Source organism: Grus americana, chromosome 31, assembly GCF_028858705.1.
Source record: "Grus americana isolate bGruAme1 chromosome 31, bGruAme1.mat, whole genome shotgun sequence".
NCBI lineage: Eukaryota > Metazoa > Chordata > Aves > Gruiformes > Gruidae > Grus > Grus americana.
This window is the reverse complement of record NC_072882.1, coordinates 2,631,646-2,658,889: the sequence shown is the minus strand read 5'-3', so window position 1 is coordinate 2,658,889 and position 27,244 is coordinate 2,631,646. Positions and strand designations below refer to the sequence as shown.

The 27,244-nt window shown below is 58.8% G+C and overlaps 1 protein-coding gene across 2 annotated transcripts; it reads right to left on the bottom strand.

Annotated features, from left to right (window-relative positions):
- Positions 1-2,844: 2,844 nt before the first annotated feature.
- Positions 2,845-7,735, bottom strand: ANKRD33 (ankyrin repeat domain 33). 2 transcript variants are annotated; one of them, XM_054807207.1, is made up of 6 exons: positions 6,753-7,735; positions 6,446-6,527; positions 5,501-5,901; positions 5,085-5,214; positions 4,200-4,340; positions 2,845-4,072 (listed from the first exon to the last, which is right to left on the bottom strand). In XM_054807207.1, the coding sequence occupies exons 3-6, from the start codon at positions 5,795-5,797 to the stop codon at positions 3,294-3,296; spliced, it is 1,347 nt and encodes a 448-aa protein (XP_054663182.1). In that variant the 5' UTR covers positions 5,798-5,901; positions 6,446-6,527; positions 6,753-7,735; the 3' UTR covers positions 2,845-3,293. The 2 variants fall into 2 exon arrangements, with proteins under 2 accessions (XP_054663182.1, XP_054663181.1); XM_054807206.1 differs by having other exon boundaries at positions 6,446-7,735.
- Positions 7,736-27,244: the final 19,509 nt, after the last annotated feature.

Below are 27,244 nucleotides of genomic sequence, written 5' to 3'. Positions count from 1 at the left end.
GGCCTTTGGCAGAAACGCAGCTGGGTGCTTCGACGGTGCCGGGGGTGGGAATGCTCTGGGGAGATGCTGCGGGAATGACCTTGACGGGCTCGGCCATCCCTCCCGCTCGCGGGGATGGGAGCATCACGGCGGGACCAAGGGGCGCCCTGGATATTCGATCTGGCCACCACACTTTCGGGGTGCTGTGGGAGGGCAGGGAGGTTTTCTCCCCTGGGGTGTAACGCGGCACTGGGGGGGTCACCCCATCCGGGATGCTATGTGCCGGCCGCGGGCACGGAGCGGGGCCGGGGTGGGCCAAGGGGGTTTGCTTGGTGCCTCCTGCCGCCCCGTCCCCGCCGCCCCCCCGCCGCGGCCCTCAAGATGCGGCGGCAGCAGGCGCTGGGACGTGGATGGTGGGGCCGTTCCCACGGGGGGAGGCTGGGCACTTCCCGCTCCCCCAGGACACGTGGGGCCGCCGGGGCCGTGGGCAGCGGAAGCGCCGCTTCCCCTTTTGCCGTTTCGTGGCTGTTCTTTGGGCCGCCCCGCTCTCAGCAGCTTCACACCCCTCCCGTCCCCCTCCTCTCCCTCCAGCACCTTTCCCAGCTCTGTCCCTGCCTCTCTCCTGGCCCCCGCACCGGGACCCGCTCCCGCGGGCAGATGGAGGCAGCTGGCAGCGTGCAGGCTGGCATTGCAGCCTCTGCCCTAATGACGCTACGGGGCCTGGTTTACCTCTCCGTTCCCCATTGCATCACCGACCCCAATTGCATCACGAACCCGACCAGCACCCAGACCCTCCCCACGCCAGGGGAATGCGGCTGCAGAGCTTTGAGGTCCTGCCGGCTGCCTCTCCCCTGCTATCGCCCATGATCTAGGAAGTTTAAACAAACAAAAACACAAAACCAGGATAAAACATGAGGGACCTTCACGCGTGACCTTGCCCGCGCTGGGGCCGGGAGCTTTGCAGAGCCGGCGCAGGGGAAACGGGCAGTTTCCATCAGATAGGAGCCGCCCGGGAGGAAGCCGGTGCCTGCAGACGCCTTATCGCCGTGACCATCTTTGCTCTGGTGCGCAGGTCTTCGTGATCCGGCCGGCGATCGGCCCCTCCCGGGGTTATTCCTGGATGGCTCCTGTGTCCCCGCTGCCTTCCACGGGTGCAGGCACATGGTGGGTGTCAGCACCCCGCTTTTACGGCTGCGGGTAGGAGCTTCCCCGGGGCAGCCGAGCGCTTTCATCTTCCTAAAGGGGCAGCTTCAGTTTTTAAACCGTAATCATCACTGAGGGGGTAAACACTTGCTTAAAAACTTCTAAAAGTTACTACGTCCTAATCCCGAGCGACTCGAAGGGCAGGGATGGGTGAGAGCCCCAGGCTGGGCTGCGGCTCTGGCACCGCCACCGTGGGAAAGCAAATCCGTCCGGAGCCGGGACTGACCGCGTTGGTACATCAACGAACGTACCAGCCCCCCCAGCTCTTTTAGCCGCAGGCAGGACGATCCCTGCCCTGCTCCGCACTCAGCCGGGGCAGCCGGGGTGAATCAGCGGGGATGGGCGCCCGCCTCGGCCCTGGGGTTCAGTGCTGGTGCGACGGCAGCACCGTGACTCATGGCCCCGCACGGCCCCTGCCCGCCGTGGTGCAACCTCCCGCCAACCGCTCGAAGCCGAAGCGAGATTTTCTGCCGTCATTATGGCGCTCATCACCACGCGCTGCGACTCCGTCCAGCAGAAGGGTGCGGGCGTCCCTGGATCGTGGTCGGATGCATCCAGCCGCCCCTCGGGGTTTCACTGAGCCGCCCCCGTGGTGGCGGAAGGGGGACGAGGGGCCGGCGGGAGCCCGAATCTCCCTTCCCCCCGCATGGCGGGAGCCGGGCTGGCGCGGCGCGTGCGAAGGCTGCTCCATGTGCCGTCCGCCCCCGGCTCATCTGCGAGCCGCCGCCGGGAGCTGGCGAAGGAGGGCAGCCACGTGCCGGGGAGCCCGACGCGAGCCAAGGGCTGGAGCGGGAACAGACGGGGAGGTTGCAGCTCCTTCCCACCCAGCAGCCTTCCCCGCCTGCCCGCCGCCCGGCCCAAACCTCCCCGAAAGGCAGAGCAGCAGCCTAAAAGTAGGGAGCGGGGGGGAGGGCAGGGGCTTTGGTCCCCAAAAGAAGGGGCGGCGAAGGGAGGGGGCTCCATCCCGGGCTGCGAGCTTCTGCCTGCCCACGGGGAAGGGTTATTTATCCCCTGGATAACAGCGCTTCGAGCAGCTCTCACTGCCAGTTGCCCTCCCCATGGGTCAAGCCCCGGGTGCTCGGGCACCGCAGGAGCCAGCGCAGCTGCTCGGGGCAGCTGGTGCCCCGGTTTCACCCCCCCACACCCCGGGATGGAGCCGGGTTTAATGAAATATGGGGAGCGCAAGCTTGCTGCTGCTGCAGTGCATCGCGCACCCGGGTGTGTGGGCATCCGGCAAAAAAAGGGGGTCCCCTATGGGAGTGGGGCCTGGGGGGCTGCACGGGCGCAGGTGGGGGGTCACGGAGGATGGTTTGCTTGGGAACGGGGACCACCGGAGCACCGTGGGAGCACAAACGCTGCCTCCGCTCTGCCTGCCCCCGCTCCAGAGGGCAGCTGGGCTGCCGGGAATGGAGCCCATGAGCACCCCGGGTTCGGTGTCCAGCCCATGCCTGGCACCCAGAGCTCCTCTTAACCCTCCCGTGGAGATGCTTCCCCATGCTCCACCTCGGTTTGTCCATCTGCAGCCCGCAATACACAGGACGGGGGAAGTTAATGTCACCAAGGGGGTGACAGGGTGGACGGGGGATGCTGGCAGCAAGGGGGAAGTGTTGCTGCCAGCCCGACAAGCAGCCCTGAGCTTTATTCATGAAATCAATCCTGTTAACATGGCAACCGCTTCCATTTTAATTTGCGCGGCCACATTCCACCGCACGCCGCAAAATCAAGATTGCAGGAAGATCAGAGGCGCAAAAAAAAAAAAAGACGAAAAAAAGGAAAAAAAAAGATAAAAGAGATAAAAGAGCCCCCTCTGCCACCGACCTGCTCCCTGGCAGACCCCGAGCCTGGCCCAGGGTCTCAGCACCTCGGAGCCCAGCAGGACCAGAGCTGGGTTGGGGCGGCCACCCTCGAGGTGGGAGAGGACGAGGAGCCAGACAGGGGCTTGGGGGACCAGGGACCACAGGGGCTGGGGCTGGGCATCTCAGCTGGGCACCTCCACAGCATCCTTCTCCCTCGGGCACCGCCATCCTGCCGGGGAAGGAAACCACCTCCGTGCCAGAAAAGCAAGCAGGTCCAAGGGGACGGCTGGGACCTCGCCCCCACCACCTCCCGCCTTAGTGCCTCTTCCTCCCTTTCTTCTTTTTCTCCTTGCTCTTCCCCTCCTCAGCCGCTCTCTTCTCCTCCTTCAGCTCCTTGTACCTCCACTTGGGCAGCTGCAGCAGGTCCTTGTCCCCCCCGCGCCGTCTCCGCTCCCTCGAGCAGGTGGCTGGGCAGGGGGTTTTGCTCACTTTGATTTTCGGGATGGGCTCTCCAGGGAAGATGCTGTTCCCGCGCCGCAGCCGCAGGGGCAGGAATCTCAGGAGGCCACCAACCGTCCGGCGCGGTGGCAGGAGCCGGATCTCCGACACGGCTTGGCCATTGCAAGAGGATGCGCCGGTGTCGGCGCACGAGGTGGGTTCTGGCTCAGCGTCTGGATCCAGCACGTGCTGCCCGAGGATCTCCGGCACGGACAGCCTGCGCTTGCCCACCTCGGGGGGACTGTCGGGGCAGATGGTTTGGCAAGCGGTGGCCACAAAGGGGCTGGCGAGGGAGGTGGTCATCCTCACCATGTGGTCCATCACGCCGTCCTCTTCGGGGTCGTGGGGGAAGCTGAAGGTGAACATGGATCGGATCTTCTCTGACAGCCTCTTGCCCCTGGATTTGGGGCTCAGGGCTTTGGCCACCAGCTCGGCCAGGGCCGGCCACTCGGGCCGGTACCGGGTGCCGAACTGCTCCGCCCGCGGGTGCCGCAGGAGGCTCTGGATCCTCTTGGTTGTCTCAAAGCGGCCGGTGAAGGCTGCCCACTCCCTGGCCGTCTTCCCCTTGATAGCATCCACCGCTTGCAGGTCTGCTCCTGGAGACACCGGCATGCAAAGAGCATCACCGCAGTGTCCCACCCCATCCTAGCCCAGAGCGCAGGGTGAGCAGCGATGCCACCCCTTCCCAAAAAAATCCCAGAAAGTCCCTGGAGAGATGCTCACCAGCCAGGAGCAGGGCAGCCACACAGTCCTGCTGCCCCTGCACCGCAGCCTTCATCAGCGCCGTCAGGCCCCGGGGGTCCCGCTTGTCCACCTCCAGCGTGGGGTAGTAGTTGAGGAGGTAGTTGACAATGGTGATGTGTCCTTAACAGCCAGAGAGAAGCTGCGTTAGAGTTTCAACGGTTAACGAGTGATAACTGCTGATGCCTGCTGGAGAACGAGTATTTAGGAATTGCATCTCGTGAGGACAAAGATGCGGAAACTTGGAGGGATCAGGACCGAAGGGGTTTGGGTTTATTTTGGTTTGGGTTTGGCCGTGCAGGGAACAGCGCTGGCGCACCAGCTGCTTCAGCAGAGAATGCAGGAAAGGGTCCAAAAATGCAAAAAAAAAAAATCATCAATTCCAGCAAGGATAAAGCGGTAATAAAAGATGATCCCCACTTTGAGACCTTCCTCCTTCCCCCCACGGGGCAGAGGGAACCAGACTTTCCTGTCGTAGCAAGAAAACCCCCATTGTGACCCGAGATTTGGTCCCTACACGTGGCATTTGCCAACTCGGACCTTGTGTGCAGGTAAATCACGTCGGCTCACGGGGCTTTTCCGGAGCACGTGGGGCGGCTCTGGCTGCTTGATGCGACTGCTCGGGCGGGACGTGGGGAAAGAGAACATTGCTGTAGGAATTCCCGTGTTTTGCTTCACCTGCCCAGTTTTAAAACGGTGCGAAGATGAACCATAAACTCGGATGGGGAGGGTCACCTCCCACAGGACCTGACGTCGGCTTTCCTGATGGCTCGGGTTTGGGTTTTTGGAGGGGAAGCGCAGGGAGCCACATCACTTCCAGGGGTCTCGCGGGGGCTGCAGCGTGCCGAGGCCGAGCGCGGTGCCTACCTGCCTGGGCTGCCATCATGAGGGCCGTGTTCCCATCCTTGTCCTGATGGTTGACGTTTATGTAGGGGCACTTCTGCAGCAGGGGTACGATGTCCACGAAGCCCTTATAGCAGGCGACCATCAGCCCGTTCTGGAGAGGGGACACGCTCAGCCCCAGGGCCGGCACCGCACCTCCCCATGGACCTCCCCGCTTCCTCCCCCCACCCCAAACCGGATGGGCTCAGGATGGGAGGACAGACGAGGTTCTGCTCCAGGGATTGGATCAATCCCAGGAGATCACCCATCCCCTGCCGAAGCCATCCCACCCAGCGCTCTCCCTCCTGCCCCATCTGCTTTAGCAACCACCACCCTTCAGGATTCGCCTGTTCCTGGGAAATCCTCTTTCTGCTCCGCAGGGTGCCCCCCCAGCCACTCACCCGCCCGTTGATGTCCAGCTCCGTGGCCTCGCTCCGGGTCACCCCGCACTCCAGCCTCTTCTGCACCAGCCTGGCGTCGTTCCTGGCGCAGCACTGGTAGAGGCTGAGGTCCCCGGCGCCGCCAGCCCCCAGGGAGAGCTCGTAGCAAGGGTAGACGGAGTCGTCGGAGAAGATGCTGCTGGTGTCCGAGGGCTCCGACTCATCCTCCTCCTCCTCGTAGTACAGCTCCGGGTCGGAGGCATCCGGGCTGGAAGCGGGGGCTGCAGCATGTTCTCCTCCACCGCAGGCATCTGTCATCCGGCCCGGCCGGGGGGAGCGAGCTCAGCTTGGCCCCGAGCCCTGCCTGGGGCCAGGAGCCTCTCCTGGGGGACGAGGGGGCACTCCGAGCCGTTCACTGCCCCCTGTGTGGACACAGAGCAGGCGTGGGAACCGCAGGGGCCCCGGCACCCCTCTGCCGTGCCAAGGGCCAGCAGGAAGGGCACGTCTCCATCCCTCCCCACGCCGCACAGCCGGGGTGGTGGCTGAGCCCTCCCCACGGCGCCCTCCCCACTGAACCGCTGCACGTCAAAGCGGCTGCAAAGACCCTTCCTAGCAGCAGGGCTAGAGCAACCTCCAGAGACAAGGGTTAGATCTGGCTCCTTATGTCCGAGCAGCAGGAGAGCAGAGGCCGGAGCAGCTCCCGGCTCCCCAGGAACCCCTTAAACCGCGCGGCACGGGGCAACCCGCAGCCCTGGTGCGGGAGCTCTGGGGCAGGGACGCGCTGGCTGCAGCCTGGCAGCAGAAATTAAACCGTTTCGCTTCTGAGTAGAAGCCAACCGTGAACTGATCGGTGCCGGGAAAGGAAGAAAGCCTTCGCAACTCCATTAAACTCTCCCACCCCTCTTAGACATCCCAAAGCAGGTTCTGGGGATGAGGGATGCTCTTCTCACCGTGCCCTGATCTTACCTGGGGCCGCTCAGGTCCCTCTTCGGCTGCGCAGCATCACAGCTCCGACCAGGAAGGAAAACGGTGGAAAACTGCCCGTACCCTTTGCGGTGAGAAAGAAGTTTCTGTTCTGGGTCTGAGGTGGCCTTTGAGCACCAAAGCTGTGACAACCCGCACGTTGATGTGGGCTCAGCTGGCCAAGAGATCTTAATTTAAACTGTTGCTTAAAATGGCTCCATCCATCCTGAGCAGGATCAGGGCTGCTTGGGCAGGATTTAGTATCTTTAGCTGCCAGGAGTCCTGGGCGGTATTTTTATACCAGTCTCACCTCAGTAAGATGCTGCTGCCCGAGCAGCTCCGTCAGCTCAGCTAAACCCCCCAAGCTCCCTTCCAGCTCCCTTTGGACGCAGGTGAATTTGCTGATCAGGTAGAGCTGGGGAACCGCTGCTTCGGCCAAGGGCGCAGATAGCCGTAATTGTGTGGGCGCATCAAATAAACTCCGCAGCCCCCCCTTCAGAGGTGCCTTGGAGCCTCCAGCCCACCTCCTCCTCCAGGCATCGCGAGCTCAGGGCGGCGGTAGCCGAGGAGCTGCAAAAACTGATTTCCTGAATTCTGCATGAGACCTGGCCGCTCCCTTATCTTCATCTTGAAAGGGGTTTTGTTGTGGTTGGTTGGTTTTTACATGTTTTCTGAGGTACGGGGGCCAGCTGGCCTGTGGGACCTGGGAAAGGGCACTTCTCGTCTCCGGATCAGCTATTTTCATGGCAAAAAGGCCTGAATTGTGTCCCAAAGCAGATCGTGGGAGGCCGCATCCTCCATTTAAAGCAACCATTAAGGCAGAGTCCCAAAGGTCGCTTTGCTTGCATCCTTGAACATGAAAATCTGGAGCAGCTGAAGGATCCCAGCTGTTTCCTCTGTGCTCAGCGCATCCTGCCGGGAAGCGCGAGCTGAAGATCCCGATGCTGAACGTCGGGATCCTGACGCTGAACGCTGCGGAGCTGGAGCTGGGCTCTGCGCTTGCAACGTCCTCCCAAACCCTGGTGTCACCCCGGCTGTGCCCATCCCTGCCAAGGGCCGGGACCCGCTCCGAGCCCCCCGGCACCGTGCGTAGCCGGGCTGCCAGCCCGCTCCGGGCTGCTCTGCCTGGGAAAGTCCCCAAAGCCCGTGAACGCCGCGGGGGAACCTCCGCAGTGCCAGATCCCCTCTCGCAGCCCCGAGAACCAACCCTTGCCCCTCGCTTCGGGGCTGAGCCCTCTGCTCCGGCTGCGTCAGCGGGATGGCACGGGCAGCACGATGTGACCCCGGTGTGACACCTCCACCCCATAGGCACCCTCCCTTACCTCGGGAGAGGACCGGGAGCAGATTTAGGGCTTAGGGAGTTATCCGGGGAGCTCCGTGCCGTAATCTGCCACCTGCCTCAAGCAGGAGGCTCTGAGCCGGTTGCGTAAGGTCTGGGGTGCCGCGGTGTCACCCCGCGGTGTCACCCCGCTCGTCCTCACCCGTTTGCTGGTGCCTTCGGTGGGGACGGAGGTTTCCCCGGCGCCGTGCGGTCCCTTACGCTGCACCGCAGCCTTGGGGCGGCCGGGCCACGGCGGGGACGGTGGGGAAGGGGGCACGGGATGGGGGACAGTTCGTGCCGGAGCCTTGCGCTGCTGGTGGGGCTTTGCAAAGCCTCCGGCTGCCACAAGGGGATGCCGGAGGCCGCGGGAGGAGGCTGCGTCCCGGCCGGGCAGCTCCGGGCCGGGGGGGCAGCGCTGGTGGCTGCCCCCAGCGCAACCTGGTCCTCCCACCGGGCTGGAAAGACCCAGATGACTTCTTAGAGGGCAGCGGGCAGGCTGAGTTTAGGTTTTATTTTGTTAGTATTATTATTTATTTTTTGAAAGGAGTTTGTACATAGGTGTCGTGGCATCCTCCCAGATGCCATAGTGTCTCTCCAGATGGGACGGCATCCTCCTAGCTATCATGGCATCCTTCCAGATGTCACAGCATCCTCCCAGGTGTGACAGCATCCTTCCAGACATCATAGCATCCTCCTAGATCTCATAGCATCTTCCCAGATATGATGGCATCCTCCCAGAGGTCATAGCATCCTCCCAGATGTGCTGGCATCCTCTCAGACTTCACTGTACATACCTGAGCCTCACGGCCTCGGAACCTGTCCCTTAAGGACGTCCTGGACAGAGGGAGGGGGTGAGGCACAGCTTGGAGATAAATAACCCAGCTGACACGTGGAAACAGTCATGGGGAGAAGGTGGCCCCTGCCCGGAGCAGTGGAGCTGGCTGTTTCGCTGCGGGGACGCGCCGCTGAGAGCAGCTCCGCCGGCAGCAGAGCATTGCCCGCTCTCCTGGTGAACCCGCACACACTAAATCACAGCTGACGCTCAGGAGCATCCATGCAGGTGGGGGGGCTGGGAAGGGGCTGGAGGACAGCCCTGATCTTTCACCCCTTGCCCAGGGTCCGGCTGGGAGCACCGAGCCTGGTGGTCTGGCCCAGGTCACTCATCCCTCACTGCCTGGTCATCTCCATCACAAAACCAGGGTGCAATAACTCAGCATGGAAGGGAAGTGGAGGGCGTTGATTTAAACCCACGGACGGGCTCTCCTAACCCTGGTCCTCCTCACCGCGGTCAGGGCCAGGTCATGGCCGAGTGCAGCTCCTGCCCCGTGCGCAGGAGAGGGCTGCGGGGACGTGGTAACACGCTTTGCTGCACGACCGCGTCCAGCCCCGCTGCCTCCGCACTTGGGCGATGCCCGGGGAAGGAGCAGAGCGGCAGGGAAAGAGCTGGGAGGGAGAGGAGGTGTCTGGTGTGTCACAGCCCCGCTCCCAGCTCGGTCGTAAATCGGTGGCGGGTGTCACCGTACGAGATGACAAGGCCAACCCTTCGCAGAGGGCCGGCAGCCGGTGCAAACCTGGGGTCAAGCCATGATTTACATCACCGCAGTTGTGCGAGCGGTCATGCCGGCAGGCGGCTGTTACCAGTGCGGTTCCCCCACACGCAGCAAAACCTGGTGGAAGCAGGAGCTGGCATGGGCAGCAGCAGGGTTTGCACGTGGAGTGTGAGCCGAGGGTTTCTACACCGTGGTGCAAAATCCCATCCTCTGCTTTTTCCACCAGCCGTGTGGCCGGAGACCAAACCATCTGCCTTCACCGCTGCCTGCATCCCTTTTCCTTACCCGAAACACCGTGGAGTGGAGATTGCCTCCCGCGGCGGGTCCTGCCGTGCCGAGGAACGTCACCCCCTGCCACCGACAAGGACAAAGCAGTCCGTGCGTCTGTCACGGTCGGCTGACCACCTCGGGGAGCTGCTGCCCGCGGGGCTCGGGGCGGCAGGGACAATAGCCCCGTGTCTTGTGCCTGCCTTGTGCCACACGTTGAGCAGGGAAGCGGCACGCCTGCCCTCTCCAGCACGTGCTCCAAACCCGAGGATTTCACCGGGATTTGCCTCGAATACACGTTAAGACCATAAACCGCCTTATCCGAGGGTGCGGGCAGGTGGTCTGGCAGGGATGTTATCTCTCCCGGTCCAAAGCAAGCAGGCAGCACGACAGCACGCAGGCTATCGAGGTTGCAAGGAAACGTTATCTTTGACAGTAAAAAAATACAAAACACAATAGAAATTTGGATTTTGGTCCCTTATTTAACATAGGGTTTCACAAAGCCAGTGCGGGCAGAGGAACCAGCCCTGGCACAGCCCAGCCTTGCTGCCTGAAAAGGCAATTAAGGGCTGGGGCGCATTTGTTATAAGTGATTTCTTTCTCATTTCTGCTCCTGTAACAGCAGCATCGGGTCAAAGGGGTTTTACAAGGCTTTTGCATCACGGTTCTGCCATTTGCCTTTGTTTTTGGAAGTCCAGCTTGAGGCCAGCGTGACTAACAGCCCCAAACCCAAACCAGAGAAGAGCCGCCGGATCGAAGGTGTCCACGGGGAGCAGCATGCAGGATCGGGCCCTGGGCACCAGGTTACCAAACCAGCCCTGCGTGAGGCCGGGCACGGCTCCTCGGCGCTGCCGGTCACCCATCAGCAAAGCCCACGCGAGTCTCGACACACAGGGGCTGGCGAGATGCTCCGGCAAACGCCACGACTCCCCGAAACCGCAGGCGAGGCTCCATCCGTGGCCGCCCTGATTCCCACCCCACCACTGTCCTTTTTAATTTAGGACCTTGGGGTTAAAAAAAATAAATAAATGCCAAGCGAGAGGCTTTTCTGATTAAATTACAGCTGGCCAGCACCAGAGCCGGAGATCAATTTCAATTTCTCCCTTTTTTTTTTTTTTTTTTTTTGGAGAAGCACCGGGGATGGCACAGAAGAGGGGGGAGAAAATCAGACTTGCTAATTCCCCGTCTGTAATTATACCTAAAGAGAGACCGTGCCGCATGATGTCCCTGGTGTGCGAGGGGTAATTTAGAGTTGCTTTTCGAGGCCTCTATGAAATTTGGAAGGAGAAGGACTCCCCCCCCCCCGCCCCCCAACCCCAGTAATTGTATTTCTGGTGCCGCAGATGGTGCCGGCTCCGGATACTTGCTATAAAGAAGATGGATCGCAGCGCGTGCGGGGAGGCGAGGTGACGGCGTTGCTCTCTCGCCTTCATGATGAGCATTATCCATCAGGCCCTTTACAAGGCAGCGGGAGCCGGGACAATAAGGAATTGCCCAGCAGGTAAAGGCCACCACATCCAGTGTCCGGTGTCCCTGTCCCCAGGCAGTGTCCCTGCCTCCACCCCGGGGGTTTTTCCGGCCCGTCTTCTTGGTTGTGGCCGTATCCCTCAGTTTTCCCAAATCGCCATAAAAACGGCTCTCAACCAGGACCGAGGTCCAGGGCTTCCGTAAGGGCGATGTAGCACCGTGGGGGCAGGAGCGGAGATATTCCTGACGGTCAGGGTGGTTCTTCAAACCGTGATCTTGGAAGACCCGTTAGGTCGTGGGGTGCTCGTAAGGGGGCTGAGGAAGAGCCTGGCTGTCAGGGTAGCAAAGAAAAAACCTGGAAACGAGCCCAAGCGCAGCAGCGAAGGTCCCATGAGCTGGAGGTGACCATGAGCGAAATAAATGGGGTTTTTTTAATGCATGTGGCAGGGGAAACGGCTGTGTCATTTGCAGGTATTTCCCCTTATTTATAAAACATTATTTCTTGAGCAGCTGCCTGGATATCCCCTAGCAGCATGAGCGTGCACAACCGTGCTCACACACCCATCCTCTTCCTCACGCCGGGTCCCTCCTCGCCAAACGCAGCTGCTGCTGCTCACGGTTTTCCAGCGGCTCCGTGTGATCCTCAGCCAGGGGAAAAGCATCTCCTGGGACCAAGAAATAAAAAAAAAAAAAACCCTCAAAAACTCCTCCACCTCCAAGGTGCTTAAGCCAGCCACGCCGAGGTCTCCTGCTTTTGGAGCCCAGGGAGAAACTGGGGCCGGAGGAAACCTAATAACTGCCCCGGGGCGGCTGAGCGCGGAGAGGAGCTAAAAGAGGAGCTGGGTCCCTGGCTATGTAAATAAATGTCAAGTTATCTGATCACGCAGGCAATAAATAGAAACAGGAGAGCGCGGTGACGGGAGCCGCATCCGCCCGGAGCGTCACTGCGTGGACGGGAAGGGTGGAATGCCCCGAGCCCCGGGAAGGGACGTGCGGGAGGGAGCCGGGATGGAGCGGGGTTTGGTGATTTACAAGATGTGACAAGGCCAGCTGAAAATGATGGATAGGAGGTGGGTAACGCCGCTCCCCAGCTGGGCTCCGTCGGCGTTAACGGAGGGGAGAGGACGTCCCCAGCTATTTATCATCTTTCCCCAGACCCCTCTAGGTCTGTGAACACCCAGTGTCCAGCACACGCTGGGTGGGTTAACCCTTTCCGAGGATGCCTGGGGGTAAGTCTCTGCTGCCCGTATCCTGGCTACGGTGGGAGGAGGCGGTTTTGCTCTCGTTCTCTGTTTCTGCCCCAAAGCACCCACAGATGGGTGGGATGCTGCTGCTCCGGAGGGAGCAGGCAGGGGCCGAGCGGGCTGGTTCCCGGATGGAAAACAGGGTTTCACCCTTTTTCCAGGTGGTTTTTGGGTTTTTTTTTTTTTTGAGCTTGGGGTGATGCCGGGGGGGAGCGCCTGCCAGCAGGGAGGGCTGTGCAGGGTGGGCAGCACTGGGCAGGCTGAGGTCGGCAGCTCATCACAGGAGTGAAGATGATGAGCCCCAGCATTGCCCATGCGGGGAGGGGAGGCAATGGGGGGGCAGCAGAGAAATGCAAACGGCAGCTGGAGCCACAGGGAACCCCCCCCCCGGACCCCAGGCGTTGCCGATCGCTCCCGCGGCTCCTCAGCCAGCGCTGCCTTATTAGATTTGGCAAAATATTACGGGAGTGTTTGGAAGGTTAATTAACACAAGGCACTGCAGCATGGGAACCCGGCGTCGCCAGCGGGTTAGCCCTCGGCCAGCCGAGTTCAGGCTGTCGAGCTGAAATCAAACCTGCCCCGGCACGATGCGCCCAGGACCACCCGGTGCCTTTTAACCACTGTGCGGTCTCCTCTGTGCAGGATTAGACCTGGCACCGTCCAGTCCTTCCCGCTGCTGACTGTGCAGCGTCAGAGCGTGCAATCCCCGCTGCAATGCTGCCTACTTATCCCGGCCCTATAGGGCATATGGGGGACCCGCTTCACCAGTGGGGCAACCGAGGAACGAAGCTGCGAGGGGAGCTGGCTGCGTGGTGCAGGAGAGCTGGGCCGGGGCTCTGCCCGTACGCTGCTGCTCACCAGCAAGAAGCCACCCCATCGCCCTGCCCGGGTGCTGCTTCTCATCCCACGTGAGCCCCAAGGATCAAATAAACCCCAAAACAGCTCCTTAAGGTGCCCTTTGGGCAGGGCAAAGGTTTTTCCTTCAACATAAACTGCGTTTAGTGGAAAATCCTGTGCCTGGCGGCTCGGCGGTGTGGCAGGGTCTCCTTCAGCATCACCGTGCAGGAGCCGCCGTGGTGGGAGATGCTGGGCGCCGTCCCCAGCCCGGGGATGGAGGGAGTGGGGGGCAAACAAAGCTGAACGGGAGCCGAGGTGCCGTTTGGGGCTGCGGTACCGAATAGCCGTGGGTATTTATCCCCTCGCGCGTCCCCTGCGAGCCCGGTGCGTGTGTCGCGGTGCAGCCGCGCAGCCCGTAACCCGACGCTCCCATTCCTGTCATGTTTTACACGGCCGGGCATGTGGTTATATTTTGTTTTGCCAACCTCTGCTTTCCCCAAAGGACAGAATGAAAGGGCCAGTGTGCCGACAATTTATTGTGCCTCCCGAGAGCCCCATGGCTGCCGAAAAAGCAGATGCCTTCTGCTTAATCTGGCCTGTTGCTATGTAAACCTCCTTCCCGCTTTGATGTTCCCTATAAATACTCCATGTGTTTCCAATAAACTGGCATTTTTATCACTGGAGCTGTTAAAGGCAGATCTGTGTCAGATTTGTCCCTGGGCTCGGCCGGGGGTTTGCCGGGGATAACCTCCCTGCCCTCGTAAAGGGGCTCATTGTATCTGGGAACGGGGGGTCCGGGGCCGGGAGGGGACACGGCTGCCACAGCGATGGCACCTCTCCCGGGTCCGGCACGATGCTCCCAGGGGAATGGGATGCTGCCTGGAGCCGATCCTGCGTCAGCCGGGGCTGAACCCTGCGCTGGGACCCGCGGGGCTCTGCCTGCCCGAATGGGGCTCCTCCGGGCAGCCTGGCCTCCCCAGGGGTGCCGCCCGCCCGTGTTTCTTCCCAGCGCATCTCGCAGGCAAGCAGGAACCCCGGGCTCCTTGGGGGTGATCTCAGGCATCTCATTTTTTTTATTTTTTTTTTTTTTCCTCTGCCCCTAATTTTGTAGCTTAAATGACGCAGTGGCCAAAGGGTGTGCAGGGAATGCAACCTTTGCATCGTTTAAGCTACAAAAGAAGCTTTTCCCTTCTTTTTGTTAATATTATTTCACCGAGCTGTTAGGATGAGACCCGCCTCACCTGCTCACAAACACCTTCTTCATCTCCCCGTAGTTCCCTCCTGCCCTTTTGCTGATATAAATCTCTCTGATTATCATTGTTGCCCAAGGACGGAGCACGAACCTCGGGGCACCTCCTCCATCATCTTCCCGGCTCGGTCCCTGTCCCCCACAGCGGGCGCTGCTGCGGTCGGTGGTGCTGGCAGCACGCGAGGCTTCGGGGTGCTCAGCCCTGCCGGGGGGGCCCTGGGGGAGCCGGGTTGCGGCCGGAGCATCAGCCCCGCTGGTGTCTGCGGGAGGAGATGGCCCGGGGGGTCCGCAGAGGGGCGAGTGAGTCCCCGCGACGTTTGGGGACGGGGTCTGACAGTCTGCAGCAGGGTGGGGTGGGCGCGTGCGATATGTCAGAAGGGTGCTGGGTGCGGGCAAGGTCTGGGTCTTCCCAAAAGCTCTGCGTGTCAGGTGTGAGCATCACCGCACGTTGTCACCATGCAAAATTCACCCTAAGAGGCCCCGGTGAGGCGGGGGCTCCGTTTTTAAACATTTCCAGCCTCGGATGTTCCCGCAGGGCCAGAGCTCGCACTGCGCCTGCCTGCGGGACGGCAGCTCTGCCTCGCCCCCCCCAGACCTCCATCCTCCTCCTCCTGCCCCTGCATCCTCCCCGGGGGGCTTCTGCCCCTTCCACCGCCCGGAGATGAAGGTCCGGTTGTGCTCCTGCAGCTCCAGCATCTCCATCCCGATGCCGCACCGCGCACGGAGGGTGCTGGGTGAACCGTGCTCTGGGCACGACCGGCACGACGCTGAGCTCCCCATCAAAGTCCAGCAGCAAGTGGGTTACCGGCTGTGGGGCTGGGCTACCAACGCCTCTGCCCCATCGGGAAACGGGGGGAGGGGGTGTTGTAGGGTTTTGTTTTTTTTTTTTTTTAAATCCCTGTTTTGGCCTGAAATGTGGTGTCAGAAGCCTGGCTGATATATGCTGCAAAAAAAGGGGCCGGCAGCGCCGGTATTCTTTATTTTGACAGGGCAATGAAAGTGTTATGTAGTCGTGACGCCTCCCTGCTGCTCCACCCCCCTTGGCCTTTATCAACCTGAAAGAACCCAGGATCCTATTTATAACCTAACCTGAATTGTGCAATGCATGGGGAAGGGGCCACAAAGAGCAGTGATTTATGAACGTGGAAAAAACAATGCAGACCCTCCACGCTCTCCCCTGGTCCAGAGGGGAGACCCCTTCACCCAGCCCCAGCACCGCAAGGACGAGCCCGGGGTGGGGGGTGTGGGGGGGGCGGGGGTTCGAAATCCCCCCGCTTGGTTTGCAGAAGGTGAAAGCAGCCCCTGTGCTTGCTTTTGGGTTTGAGATGGGAAGCCAGAGCTTCCCGGGACCTGATCCCCCCCTCCCTGGGCACTATAGCTGCTCTATGGACCCAGCCATCTGCCCTGTCCCGTTAGGGCTGGCAGCCTTCACGGGTGGGTTTGCGTTGAGCATCCTGAGGGCGTTTGTACCCCAGGTCGTCTCCTGGTGCTCTTCTGCAACGCTGCTCACCTCGAGATGGCCACGAGCGTCTTTCTAAAATTATTTAATAGGTTTTAAACTAATTACTTTGATAAAAAGTGCTTTCTGCTTGCACGTCAGGAGCGCTGACAGATTGCAAAGCCCCTCGTTACGGCACGGGGGGAAGGGGAGGGATGACAGCGAAGCTTGTCTCTCCAAGGTCAAACCGCTTCCATTCCTCACCCTTGCCTTCCTAATAACGGTGTCAACGAGCGCCGGCACCGGCAGCTTCGGCGGGGAAAGGAAACTCGCCGTCAGGCTTGGCTCCGCGCACAGACACGCGTGGACATCCACGGCGGCCTCTCGGGGGTGGGTTTGGGGTGCTGGGTGAAATGCCCGACACCAGCCGCCATCAATGACAATGAAACTTTTCAATACCTTGTCATGGCTGTGAGTAGCTGAGAGGAGAGCGTCCGGGCTGCCCCTCGCTGCGCTGGGTCTGTGGGGGCTCCCTGTGCCACCTGCCCTCCCGTACCCCAGTGCCCGGTTCACGTTTCCCCTTTTTCCCCCTTTTTCGGGTAGAAACCAGGGAGCAGCCAGAGCAGGGGTGGTAACGTTGGTGCCATCGATGGGCCTCTTGCCCCTTGTACGTGTATCAGGTTATTGCTGATGACATCTGAATTTGGCATTTGGAATACCTCCCTTCGGAGTTGTGACACATTGATGGTTGAAGCAACCCAGCAGGGTTTTGACTTTCCCTGCCTAATTACTGCCAGATTGCTCGGCCCCGTCCCCGAGCTCCCCAGGGACGTGGCTGCATGCGTGGGGAACCGGGCAGGGCCAGGCTCTCCTGGGCTTGGGAAAACTCACCCCTCACCCTCGTCCCAGCTTCACCGTGACCACTGCCAAGAAAGACGCAGCGCCAGAATTAGCTTATTAGCAATTCCCAGTGCAAAAGTGTCTGGAAGTTGAGCTGAGCAGCACGAAGAGTTTCATTAAGGATGCTCTACCTGCTGCTGGAGATCTCCTCCATCTCCCCACCTCTGGACCATCAGCCGGGGGTTGAGGTGCTGGGTACCAGCATCCAGCAGTGCCGGTCCAGGAGCTCCCCACTCCTGGCACAACCCCCGTGTTGCAGTTTTATGCTGAAGAGCTTAACGAGGGTGTTTCTTCTATCTTAACTAATTTATTCTCGTATACATCGAGGTCAGCCAGGGTGCAGCGCGCTGCAAGCAGAGTGAGAAAAGCTCTTGACAACGGAGATCTTGCTCTGCTTTCCGTCAAGCGTCAGCCCTGCTGCCATCAGCGTTTCCCTTTGGTGTTGGTGCCGAGCCGTTGGCCGGGGACGCAGCATCTCCCTGCTGCCAGTGGGGATTCACCAGGGAATGACGCTGGGGACCTCGCGTGTGCCGTAACGGCGTTACGGCGAGGTTTGGTCTTGCCTGCGTGAGCAGAGCCACAGGAACGGGCAGGACACGGCTCTGTGCGCCCAGCCGGTGCTGCGGCCACCCGAGGTGCCGGCTCCTGGGCTGCGGTGAGCCACGGCACGGGCAGGACTGCCCGGAGCTGGGAGGGGGGAAAATAATAGTAAAGAGATTTTTATGAGGCAGCTGCTTGCAGGGGCTTGTTGTGGAGAAAAGCAGATCCAGGTGCTGCACTCAACCAAGCATGAAAAATAGCAGAGGGGAAGGGCTGCGGGGAAGGGAGAGAGCTGCTGCGGTCGCCCGGCTTTTGCTGTACGGGGGGGGCCAAGGAGCTCATCTCGTGTCCCCCAGATATTGGGGAGAAGAGGAGTCAAACCGGCAGGAGAGGCGGGATGCGGCTGGATGGACGGGAGACCCTGGGGGTGGGAGGAAGCGATGGAGATGCTGGGGCACGGCTGCTCCGTGCTGGCCGAGCTGCCCCGGCACGTTCCTCCCTCCCCCTTCGCACATTCGTACGGACGGGATTTTGACCCCACTCGCCCTCGTTGCCTGGCGGAGGGGAGAGAGGCTTAAGGTCCTGCATCTGCCTCCTGAAATACGCCCGCTGGTGTTCCTGCTGCGTGGAGCGGGCGTGCGGCTTCTCCTCCCTCTGAGCCCTTTGGACGGAGGAGCTGGTATGAAACTGGATCGGGTGGTAAATGCCACCGTCCCGGGTGTCGGACCAGTGATTGCCTCCTCAGCCCTCTTCTGCTTCCACTACAGCCTCAACTCAGAAGAAAAGCTTCGTCTCGATGGGTTCGTGAGCAAGAAGGACCAAATCTGGACTTGCATAAGCCTGGAAATAGTCATACACTTGGTGCTTTGTCCTAAATTCAAGCAAGGTTGGTACTGGTATAAATCCACGCTAGACCCTTCTTCCAGAACTGAACCAATTTTGAGGCCCAGAGCTGTAAAATCTTCAGATTTAGGACTTTCTTCATCAAAACACTGTTCTTCTTTCTTGGTTTCTGGAGGTCGGTAGGCACATCCACAATGCGTTGGAAGTCCTGCTGCCTAACCAAAAGTCTTGCAGAAAGTCAAGAGGTTCTTCAATGGAGATATTCAAAATGTCTGTAACAACGCCCACCCAGAGTTCATGTTTCATTGCGTGTTGATTTATCATCCTTTGAGTTAATTATTGACCTTAGCTTTGCCTTGGTCAATATTTACCTCCCCAGGTCAATAAATCTTGACGTTCACCTCAACAGAAGTCGATATCTCCTTAGTGTTTATCTATTCCTTCTGTTGCTAATTTTGCTGAAAGCTTTTATTTATTCTTATAAAGCGTGCTCGCTTGGCGCAAGTCCCACTTGGAGAGGAGCAACCTTTGTGTATCCACTATGGACAAAGCCTTTGCTTCTCTACGATGGCTCAGGTGGGACATCATGGACACAAACTGTGGGTGGCATCACTCCAGCCGAGGCAGGACACTGCTTTCTTCTATCTGGCTGATGAGATCTGGCCAATTTTCAATCAGCAGCAAAGCTGGTGTTTCTGATGGGGCTGACTGCTTTGCTGGGACCACAGCCTGGCTGCTGAGAAGACCACGTATTCCTGCCAGCCGGGAGTGGAGCTGGTCAAGTATTGGGGCAGGAGGAACAAGAATCACAGCTTATCCTCAAACATTTATGGAAAGAGAGGCCAGATCTTGGGGTCAGCATCCCTGCTGTGCTGCTTGGTCCTTGAGCTTCGCAGGCAGCTTGTGGGTGCTGTTGTCATGACCCCGCTCCTAATGGAGGAGACTTGTCTGTGATAGGGATGGATGAGGGAGTCCTGATTTTAAAGATGTGATTTCCATACTCTGGATAATCCTCTCCTCTGAGTACAGCAGCACTGAGGTCTAAATCAGTCCTCAGTCCCATCTGCAGGGAGCAGTAAGGGCAGGAGCACCCCATTGTGCCCCCCGCCTTGGCCACCACGGGGGTCCGGGAGTCCTCCCAGGCGATGTCGCTGCCCTGAGAGCCTACCCTTGTCCCTTCTCTCCATTAAATGGAATTAGATTAATTGCTGATGCATCTATATGCCCCTGTCCTTTTGATTACCCAATGACAAAGATTAATTGGAGTTGCTGTAGGAGGTTGCGGGCGTGGGGACGGGGCGAGAAGTACTTTTGATGTGGGTGTGAGGGGGTTACGTACAGCGTCGGGAGCCCGAATGCCTCCTGTGTGCTCTGGCTGTGCCATGGCCGAGCATCCTGGCCATCGTCAGCAGAAAAGCCTCAAAACCCATGGAGGTACGAAACACAAACCCGTAGCTCCTGGGAACCCTTCTTCCCCGTAGACTGACACGGGTGGGTACAGCCGCTCTCCAGCCGATGCTCGTCCCTGGCAGTGTCGCATGGGCAGCGTTGGCCCTTTGGTTCGGAAGCAGAACCACCTCCCCATCACATTTTGCACCAACTTTCTGCCAACCCAGCCCAAATCCCAGCCCCCTTTTAGCCAGAGTGGGTACTGAGGAGGACCCTGGCCGGGATGAGATTTCTGTTCCTTCAGTAGTGCTGAGCGGTGGTAGGGATGGGAGCAGGGTCTTCCTGTCCCGAGGGCTGGTGGTGGGACATGTTGGCTGGAGATGGCTGCTGCCTCCCAGCAGCACAAAGCTGAGGACACGCGGTTTCAGGGATTCCCCTCTCTGATCCCTAATGCCGTCTACAGAGTCTGGGCTCCCGGGTCTGGGGCAAGCCCTGATAAACGCTGGATTCTGTAGCGTCGGATATGGCCGGAGATTTTGTCTTACAATCACCCGACTTGGGAATAAATCTCTGTTCCTTGCCTCTCGTTGCGTGTCCCTTTGCGCACCAGGACCCCCCGCCATAATCCCTAATCCCTCTCCCCCTGTGAGGAGGAGAGGGGAATAACCTCCATCTCTGTGCTCCTGACTCGAACTTTTAATATTTTAATTGAGTGAATTGACCTGGAGTAGTCTATTGAACTCTGCCTGACCTTTTAAATAACAGGTCAAGGATTTAGCTTTGCAGCGCTGACCTCTTCCCTTATCTGCTAATACTGCTCCTCTCTCAATTAGCTGCCGTCCCCCCGACCCGGTGAAGTTGGGACCACTTTGCAGGCGTCAGCGTGGCTTCCTCCACGCACGAGTGGGTAACGCTGCACGGCGCCTGCCTCCGTGGCTCTGAAACGGAGATCATTGATGCTCTCTTGGGGTTTGCAGTCGCTGTCCTACAGTATCCTTCTTCAGGGACAGGCCTCCAGGCAGGGATGTCCACCAGCACCCAAAGAAAGCTTCATCCTCATCTTTTCCTGATGGGGAGAACAGAGAGATGGCAGAGGGAGAAGCAAAGCTGAAGATCCTGTGAGGGTCCTGTAGCAGCTCCAGCCTCGTCAACCACGTTGAGGTGACTGAAAGGGCACTTTCCTCCTTTCCCCAGACATTAAAGGTCATCAAGAGGAACAGCTTGAGATCCCACCTGCCCTGGTGAACCGAGGAAGGTGACCCCTTCGGAGCAGCTCAAGCTGCTGTGCCCCAGCCAGAAGGTCCTTGCCTTCATAGTGGAAAACGCTTGCTAGGAGAGTCACGTTATGCTGAGGTTGTAAAAGAGATTTTTTGGCGTTGCAGCAGACCTGGGACAGGGGACCCTCCACAATCACATCAGCTCGAGCAAGAGTTCCCATGTCATGAACCCCTGCAAGTCCCTCGTGCTCTGCGCGCCTGGGCAGCTCTCTCCTGTCTCCAGGAGATGGACTCACGTCCAGATGAACCATCGGGGGTTTCAAACCTCTCCATACGGCCCCTTGTGAGAGGCAGGAGCTTGTTCCTCGGGCAGCGGCCGGCTGTGGCCGTGCCACCCTCTTCCATCCAACGCGGCCGGCTCATCCATCTGCTCGGTGAGGTGGCTGGTACCTTCGCAGGGAGCATCATTTCACTTTTATGGGGATCCGAGGGGGCTGGTGAACAAACGCAAAGATTTGTAAACCCATAAAGCTCTGCCTGGTCCAATTTTATCTCCGTGAGAGCCCGGTTTGGAGAGCAGCCCTGGGTTACCCAGCCCTGTTAAATTAGCGCTGGGCTCTGCATTCCAGAGTATAAATATCTGCCATTGTAGTGCTGAGGAATGCAAGCGCGTTGGAGTCTAAAATTAAAGAGCCGGGACGAAGGCATCTCGGGTTACCAGAAACAAGACTCCATTGTGCTCCCGTTGGGGCTTCGCCTTGGTGCAGGGAAGTGGACTGTGAGTGTTCAGAAACCGCCTGGGTTAAATGCAAGGGGCAAACGAGCCTTTAATTACAAAATTTTGATACATATCTTAAGTTGAACCACCCCCCCCCCCCCCGCGCCCCGACTGCTGCTCCGAAGGGCAGGGTGCCCCACCAGGCGCTGGGTGCGACGCGCAGAGGATGCTCCGGAGTTTTGCAGCATTTTCCAGGGTCTTTTCTATCATCTGTGGGGGATGCTCTGGCGTCCTGTCCCCTTCTCCTGCCTCGGCTCTCCGCGTCTTTAAGCGCATGCTTAAATTAAGCCCCTCCGAGAGTCGGGTCAGTGTTAACTCATCCCCCCGTGCTCGTGTCACAGGGAGGAACGTGCTGCGAGCCCCCATCCTTGTGCTTGGCCCCATCTGCGCCCGCCCTTAAACGCAGCCGTTGCTCATGTCGCTCCGCTCTGTTTAACACGCGGAGCCGGAGATGCTCGGCTGATGTTTACTGGCAATGAGGCCACTTGCGCAGAGGAATTTCTGGCCCCTGGAAAAAAAAAAACAAAACAAAACAACAGTGCAGGGGAAATTAGTGTCCTATTTTTATTTTTTTTTTTTTTTAACGATACTCTAGATTCTGCAAAGGACCGGAAAATGGGTCAGGGTGGGATCGTGCCGAGGTTGCACTGTTGTCGTTTGACCTCCCCGGGGTTCCCTGTGCTACAGCAGCCCTAAGGGAAGCCCAGTCCTGGGGAGTCCTGCCTGGCAGCTACCTGGGACCGAATCCTTTGGGAGAAACTCTCCCTGTTTCTCATTTCAAATGCAAATGTCTCGTTGGCTGAAAATAAGGAACAGGGTTAGAAAGGAGACAGGAGTCAGATGGATGAAAGGAGCAGAAAAAGTCAGATTTGCTCGTTATTTGCTGGTTTGCTCCACTGTGTTTGGTTAGGATGCAGCTCTTCACCAGGGATTTCGATTCTGCGTGGTACTTCCCTGCGCCCGGTGCAGCTTTCTTGCACCTTGGTTTTGCGCTCCCGGTTCCCACTTCCAAGCACCCGGCGCTGCTGGAGCAGCGGCCGCGGGACGTGCAGCTCGCTGGGATGCTGGAAGCGGCCCTGGGATGTAGGAAGCTGCAGCGAGAGCCGAGATGAGGGTTTCCTGCCTTTGATGAGGATTTCATTTCACATCTTGCCCCGAAACTCTGGCGGTTGTTGGCAGCGTGGACGGGGGCTGCCACGGCCGCGGGGGGGGTTGGATCCCCCTTTGCAAAGGGTCCAGCTGCCTCCTTTTAATCCCACCCCGCGAGCGTGGGCTTTGATTGCGGTTTCAGACCCATGCGCCCGCTGGACGAGCGCACGGTTCGTGACGCAGAAAAAACACAGAAACCTCAGTAAATATGGAGCTGTTTCCTGTTGCCGTCGCGGTGTCCCCTGAGCAATCAATTTATGGCCCCTAAAGCTCCTCTAAGTGGATTTAGCCTCTCAAGATAAATCTTTTCCCTTTGCGCGTGCAGAGCGCGGCCCCGCTTCTGCAGCCACCGTTGCAAAATAGGGCGTTTGGGGGGGATTAAACCCCACAGCTGGACCCCCAGCCAAAGCCGGCATCAGTGGCAGCGCCGAGCCCGGTGGCAGCGGCCGCTCTGCTGGGTCCGTGCCAGCGGCTCATCCCCAAATCGTTCTCATAGTCAGGGGACTTTTTCCTTTTTTTTTTTTTTTTTAATTAAGGGGACACGTTTGCCCTGGGGTAAGATCTTAGGGCTGAATTATGATTTTCCTTACACAAATGGACTAAAAAAAGAGCTCCTGGAAGTCCTCTCCCTGCTCCCCTCCTCTGCCTCGCAGAAGAGATAAGCCCATGAGGACCCTCCTCGGGATGCACTGGGATCCTCGAGCCGCCGTGTTTATCCCCGAGAGCCGCTTTAAGTAAATAAAGCTGCTAATGGACCCTCTGCCTTCTCCGTCTTTGCACGCTTTGGTGCGGAAGGGGTCCCCGTGCTGGGGGTGATGCTCCGGGGCACGCGGCTCCTTCTGCAAAGCGGGGACCGGAGATCCTGAACCTTTGTGGGAGCAAAGCAGCCGGCCCGTGGTTATTCCCTCCCCTCTGCGGAGAAGGGGAAGGGAACTGAGGCAGCTTCGCCTCTTGCCAGAGGGGAGGAGCCGGGTTTAATTGCAAACGGGAGCGGGGATGCTCAGGATGGGGGACGCTCCCCAGCCGCCGGCAGCGCAGCCCCCGGCTCCAGTCTTCAGCTCGCGCTGGGCTGGAAAAAGCCCTATTAGCTACACGAATTTTAAGCACAACCAGATGTGGGAGATGAAGCTGTTAAAGTCCTTTTGTGCTCTCGGCAGAAGCTGGGGGGGGTCCTGGGCTCCCGCCCCGCGCCCCCTCCACCGCGGTTACTGAAACCAGAGGCTTCGCTCTGGCTGGGAAGGGGATGGTGCCGCTCAGATACTTCACATGCGATGACTTGGGGAGTCGCTCTTTGCTAAAACCAAGACTAAGGCTTGTGCCATGAGCTCCTTCCCCAATTTTTGCTTCTTTACCAGCATCATCTCCTCCAGAAATGTGGTGCGAGCTCTTTATAAACAGGAGACTCATTTCCAAGAGGCAAACTGCAGTTTCTGGAAGCTGAAGGACTTTGCTTTCCACAAGCACGTGAGCAGAAAGCTTGTCCCTGTGAGGAGTTGGTGCGCTTTTGATCTTGTCACTGGGAGCAGGTATTCCCGAATCCCGGGAGAGAGCACGAGCAGTGAGGATCCAGCAGCCCCGTCACTAATAAATCAGCAGCTCTCTGTAATTTTATGTAACGTTAATAAATCAGACAAATGAAAATAGCTCGAGCCTTGTAAGGCATAAATCAACCTTCTGCTCTGGCATGGTGCTTTAAAATAATTTGTAGATTGATGGTTGTCTGGCTGAATGAGGGAGTTGGGGGCCTGGGAAGATTTTTAATGACCGCTGCGGTGTAACGTCTCCCCGGGCAGAGTCCCAGCTCCTCCCCCCTTCCCAGTTTGCCAGAAGTGGCTCTGGGGGAACTGGGAGATGGCTGCAGCGTGGGGAGCAGGGGGAGAGGTCTGAGCTGGCTGCCCCGGTACCACTGGACGCGCAGCCCGTGGGTCCTGGGTGCCCCTCACCCTGGGTGCCCTTCATTGGGATGGGCGGCTTTCCTGGCGCGATGAAGCTGAGACCCCCCTGGGCTCCGGGTATAAACTTGGTGGGACCGGGTCACCTCCCTCCTGCGCGTCTTGGGATGGCATCGCTGCCGGCGCAGGATCCGTGCCCCCATCGTGGAGGCCTTCCAGGGTTTTGGAAGAGGAAAAAGCAGCAGGAGATGCGCAGCTTGGCGGAGTTTTTCATGCGTCATCCAAAGGCATCTCTGGCTGGAGTGCGAGGGACCCACCAGACCTGCTTCCAGACCCCCCCGCCCTTCCCTGCCCTCCCCTGCAGCTCCCAGGGGCTCAGCGTGGCCGCTCCGGGGCCGCACCGGCATCACCGTGGTGCTGGCTGCTGCCACCGCAAGCCCAGTGCTGGCTCCGGCGAAGCGAGGACCTCACTCTTGCCTTAGCAGCAATCCCAGGACAACGTTGGCATCAAAACCTGGGGAAAACATTCTTTTTTTTTTTTTTTTTTTTTTTTTTGGTTTGTTTCTGTTACTCATTTCTAGCCTGGTTGCAATTCCGGGGCTCCGCGTTGCTGTGCTCCCTGCCCTGAACGGTCCCTCAGGGTTTCAGGGACGGTGCCGAGAGCTTTAGTGTGGGGTCAGGGCCCCCGGGTCTGTCCCTGTCCTTTATGCTCGCTGGTGGGCAACCGTTTAATGCTTCTTGGCCTCATTTTCCCCATCTGCACACTGAAAATAATATTCCTTCCTAAGGGCACCGACTCCATTAACTGCTGTTTGCAATTAGACCTGGCCCATACCCAGGTTCTGTAACTGGTTATACTGGTACCACCGGTAACCTTCATCCGCGGGCTTGATGCCACCAGACCGAGCTGGATGTCACCAGTGGACCTCTCAAACCTGCCTGAATCTGTGCCGGTACCCGGCCGTGCTCAGACCCCTTTGCAGCCGCTGTCCCCACCGTGGCCATGGCAGAGGAGCGGCGGGCTGTGCCCTGGGAGAGAGTGAGTTTGTGCGGGGTTTGCGCGACGGTTTTTTTTGGGTTTTTTTGCGGTTCTGCGTGTTTTACTGCTTTTGGAGGTGTGAAGAGTTAAGTGCTCGGCCGGAGGGCGGCGGATCAGGGTAATTGCTCCCTGACACGAAGGCAGTGTGTTCCAGCAGGATAATCCGCTCTGCCTGTGGGTTTTATTCTTGCGCAGGGAGCTTCCAGCGGGATCCCGGGCGCTCAGCGGGGCTGAGACCCCCCAAAAGCAGTCGTGCATTTCCCGGCTGTCCTGGCGAGGGGTCCCCTTTACCAAAGAGCAGCCAGATTCTTGGGGTCCCCATGTCTTTCAACCAGACCCCAGCCCCGAGCACGACACAAAGTCTCCAGCACCGCCAGGTGATGCTCTGCCTGCAAAGCGGGGCTGGGATTAACGTCTACAACGCTCTTCATCCGGATGTGATGATTCACAGGGATGTGGCCGCCTGCCACGTTGCTGCCAGCGCCGCCGGGCCGTAAGCTGTCCATCTGCTCGTTTTTAAGAGCTGAAATGAGCTGCTCCCCAAAACAGAGCATTGCGGCAGGTCCTGGTCCGGCGTCCCACCTCCAGCATCTCCCTTCCAGCCAAAGTGGATCTAAACCCCGTCCCACCATCCAGGGATGAACCACAAGCACTTCAGCTCCCCCTCTCACGGATTCGTGGCCAGATTTTAAACCCTTTGTAGCGGGAATTTATAGCTCTTCCCACTCCCTAGGGAACGAGGACATTAAATAATTAGAGGCCTCTTCAATTAATGCCTCTCGCTCGGCGTTGGGCACTCTGAGTGCCTCAGCCCCGCTCCTGGCACAGCTGCTCCCGCCGAGGGAAGCGCAAGCCAAGGCAGGGAGATGTCACCCCTCCATGAACCGGCAGAAAATATCAGGCATCACATGTCCAAAACCCGCGGCCCTTGGATTATCATATTTTGTCGTTAAACCCTAATGTGAGCTGTGGAATGCCAGCTTCCCTGTGGGAGAAGAGAAACCCCAGTGTTTTTAAGAAGAAGGTGTCAGCACAGATTTTTGCTGATGGTTTCTATTGCTGATCAAACAGAGAAATAATTAACGAATTCGGACTTTTGATTAGGAGTTTATTTTTTAAAGGAATCATGGGGAGTGATTAGTGAAAATAAATTGCGTGACCCCGCGGTTCCCATCCAGCGTTTCCTTGGCTAATGAGGTGAGTTTGAACTCTGCAAGCAGGGCTAGAAATCCGGCTTCCCAGTTTAATAAAAGGCAGCTTATACCTAGTGAAACCGGAACCACAGTAAATGTCAGGCTCATTTTATAGCTTGCTAGGATTAGTATCGTTAGATACTGTTTTCAGGACAGCAGCACCCAGACGCACACAGCCAAAGTCACGGTCCTGAGGATGCTGGAACGTCCCGGCCCTGGAGGACCCGCTGCTGGAGCCTGATGGGTGACCATGAGCAAATTAATTAACGCGGTCGAGAGAGGTAGATGGTTGGCATCACCTTGACAAGCTGCCTCTCAGCAGCATCGTCATGGGATCGAGCTTGATCCCGTCAGCAGATATCCAGTCCTGCTTTGCATCTCCCTACCTCTATCCAGTAACAGCCGCTCCGACCCACCGGCCGTGCATCGCGCCGAGTGTGCCGGGTGCTGGCTCCGAGCCACGTGCCGTTACCCCAGCGCTCGTCTCCC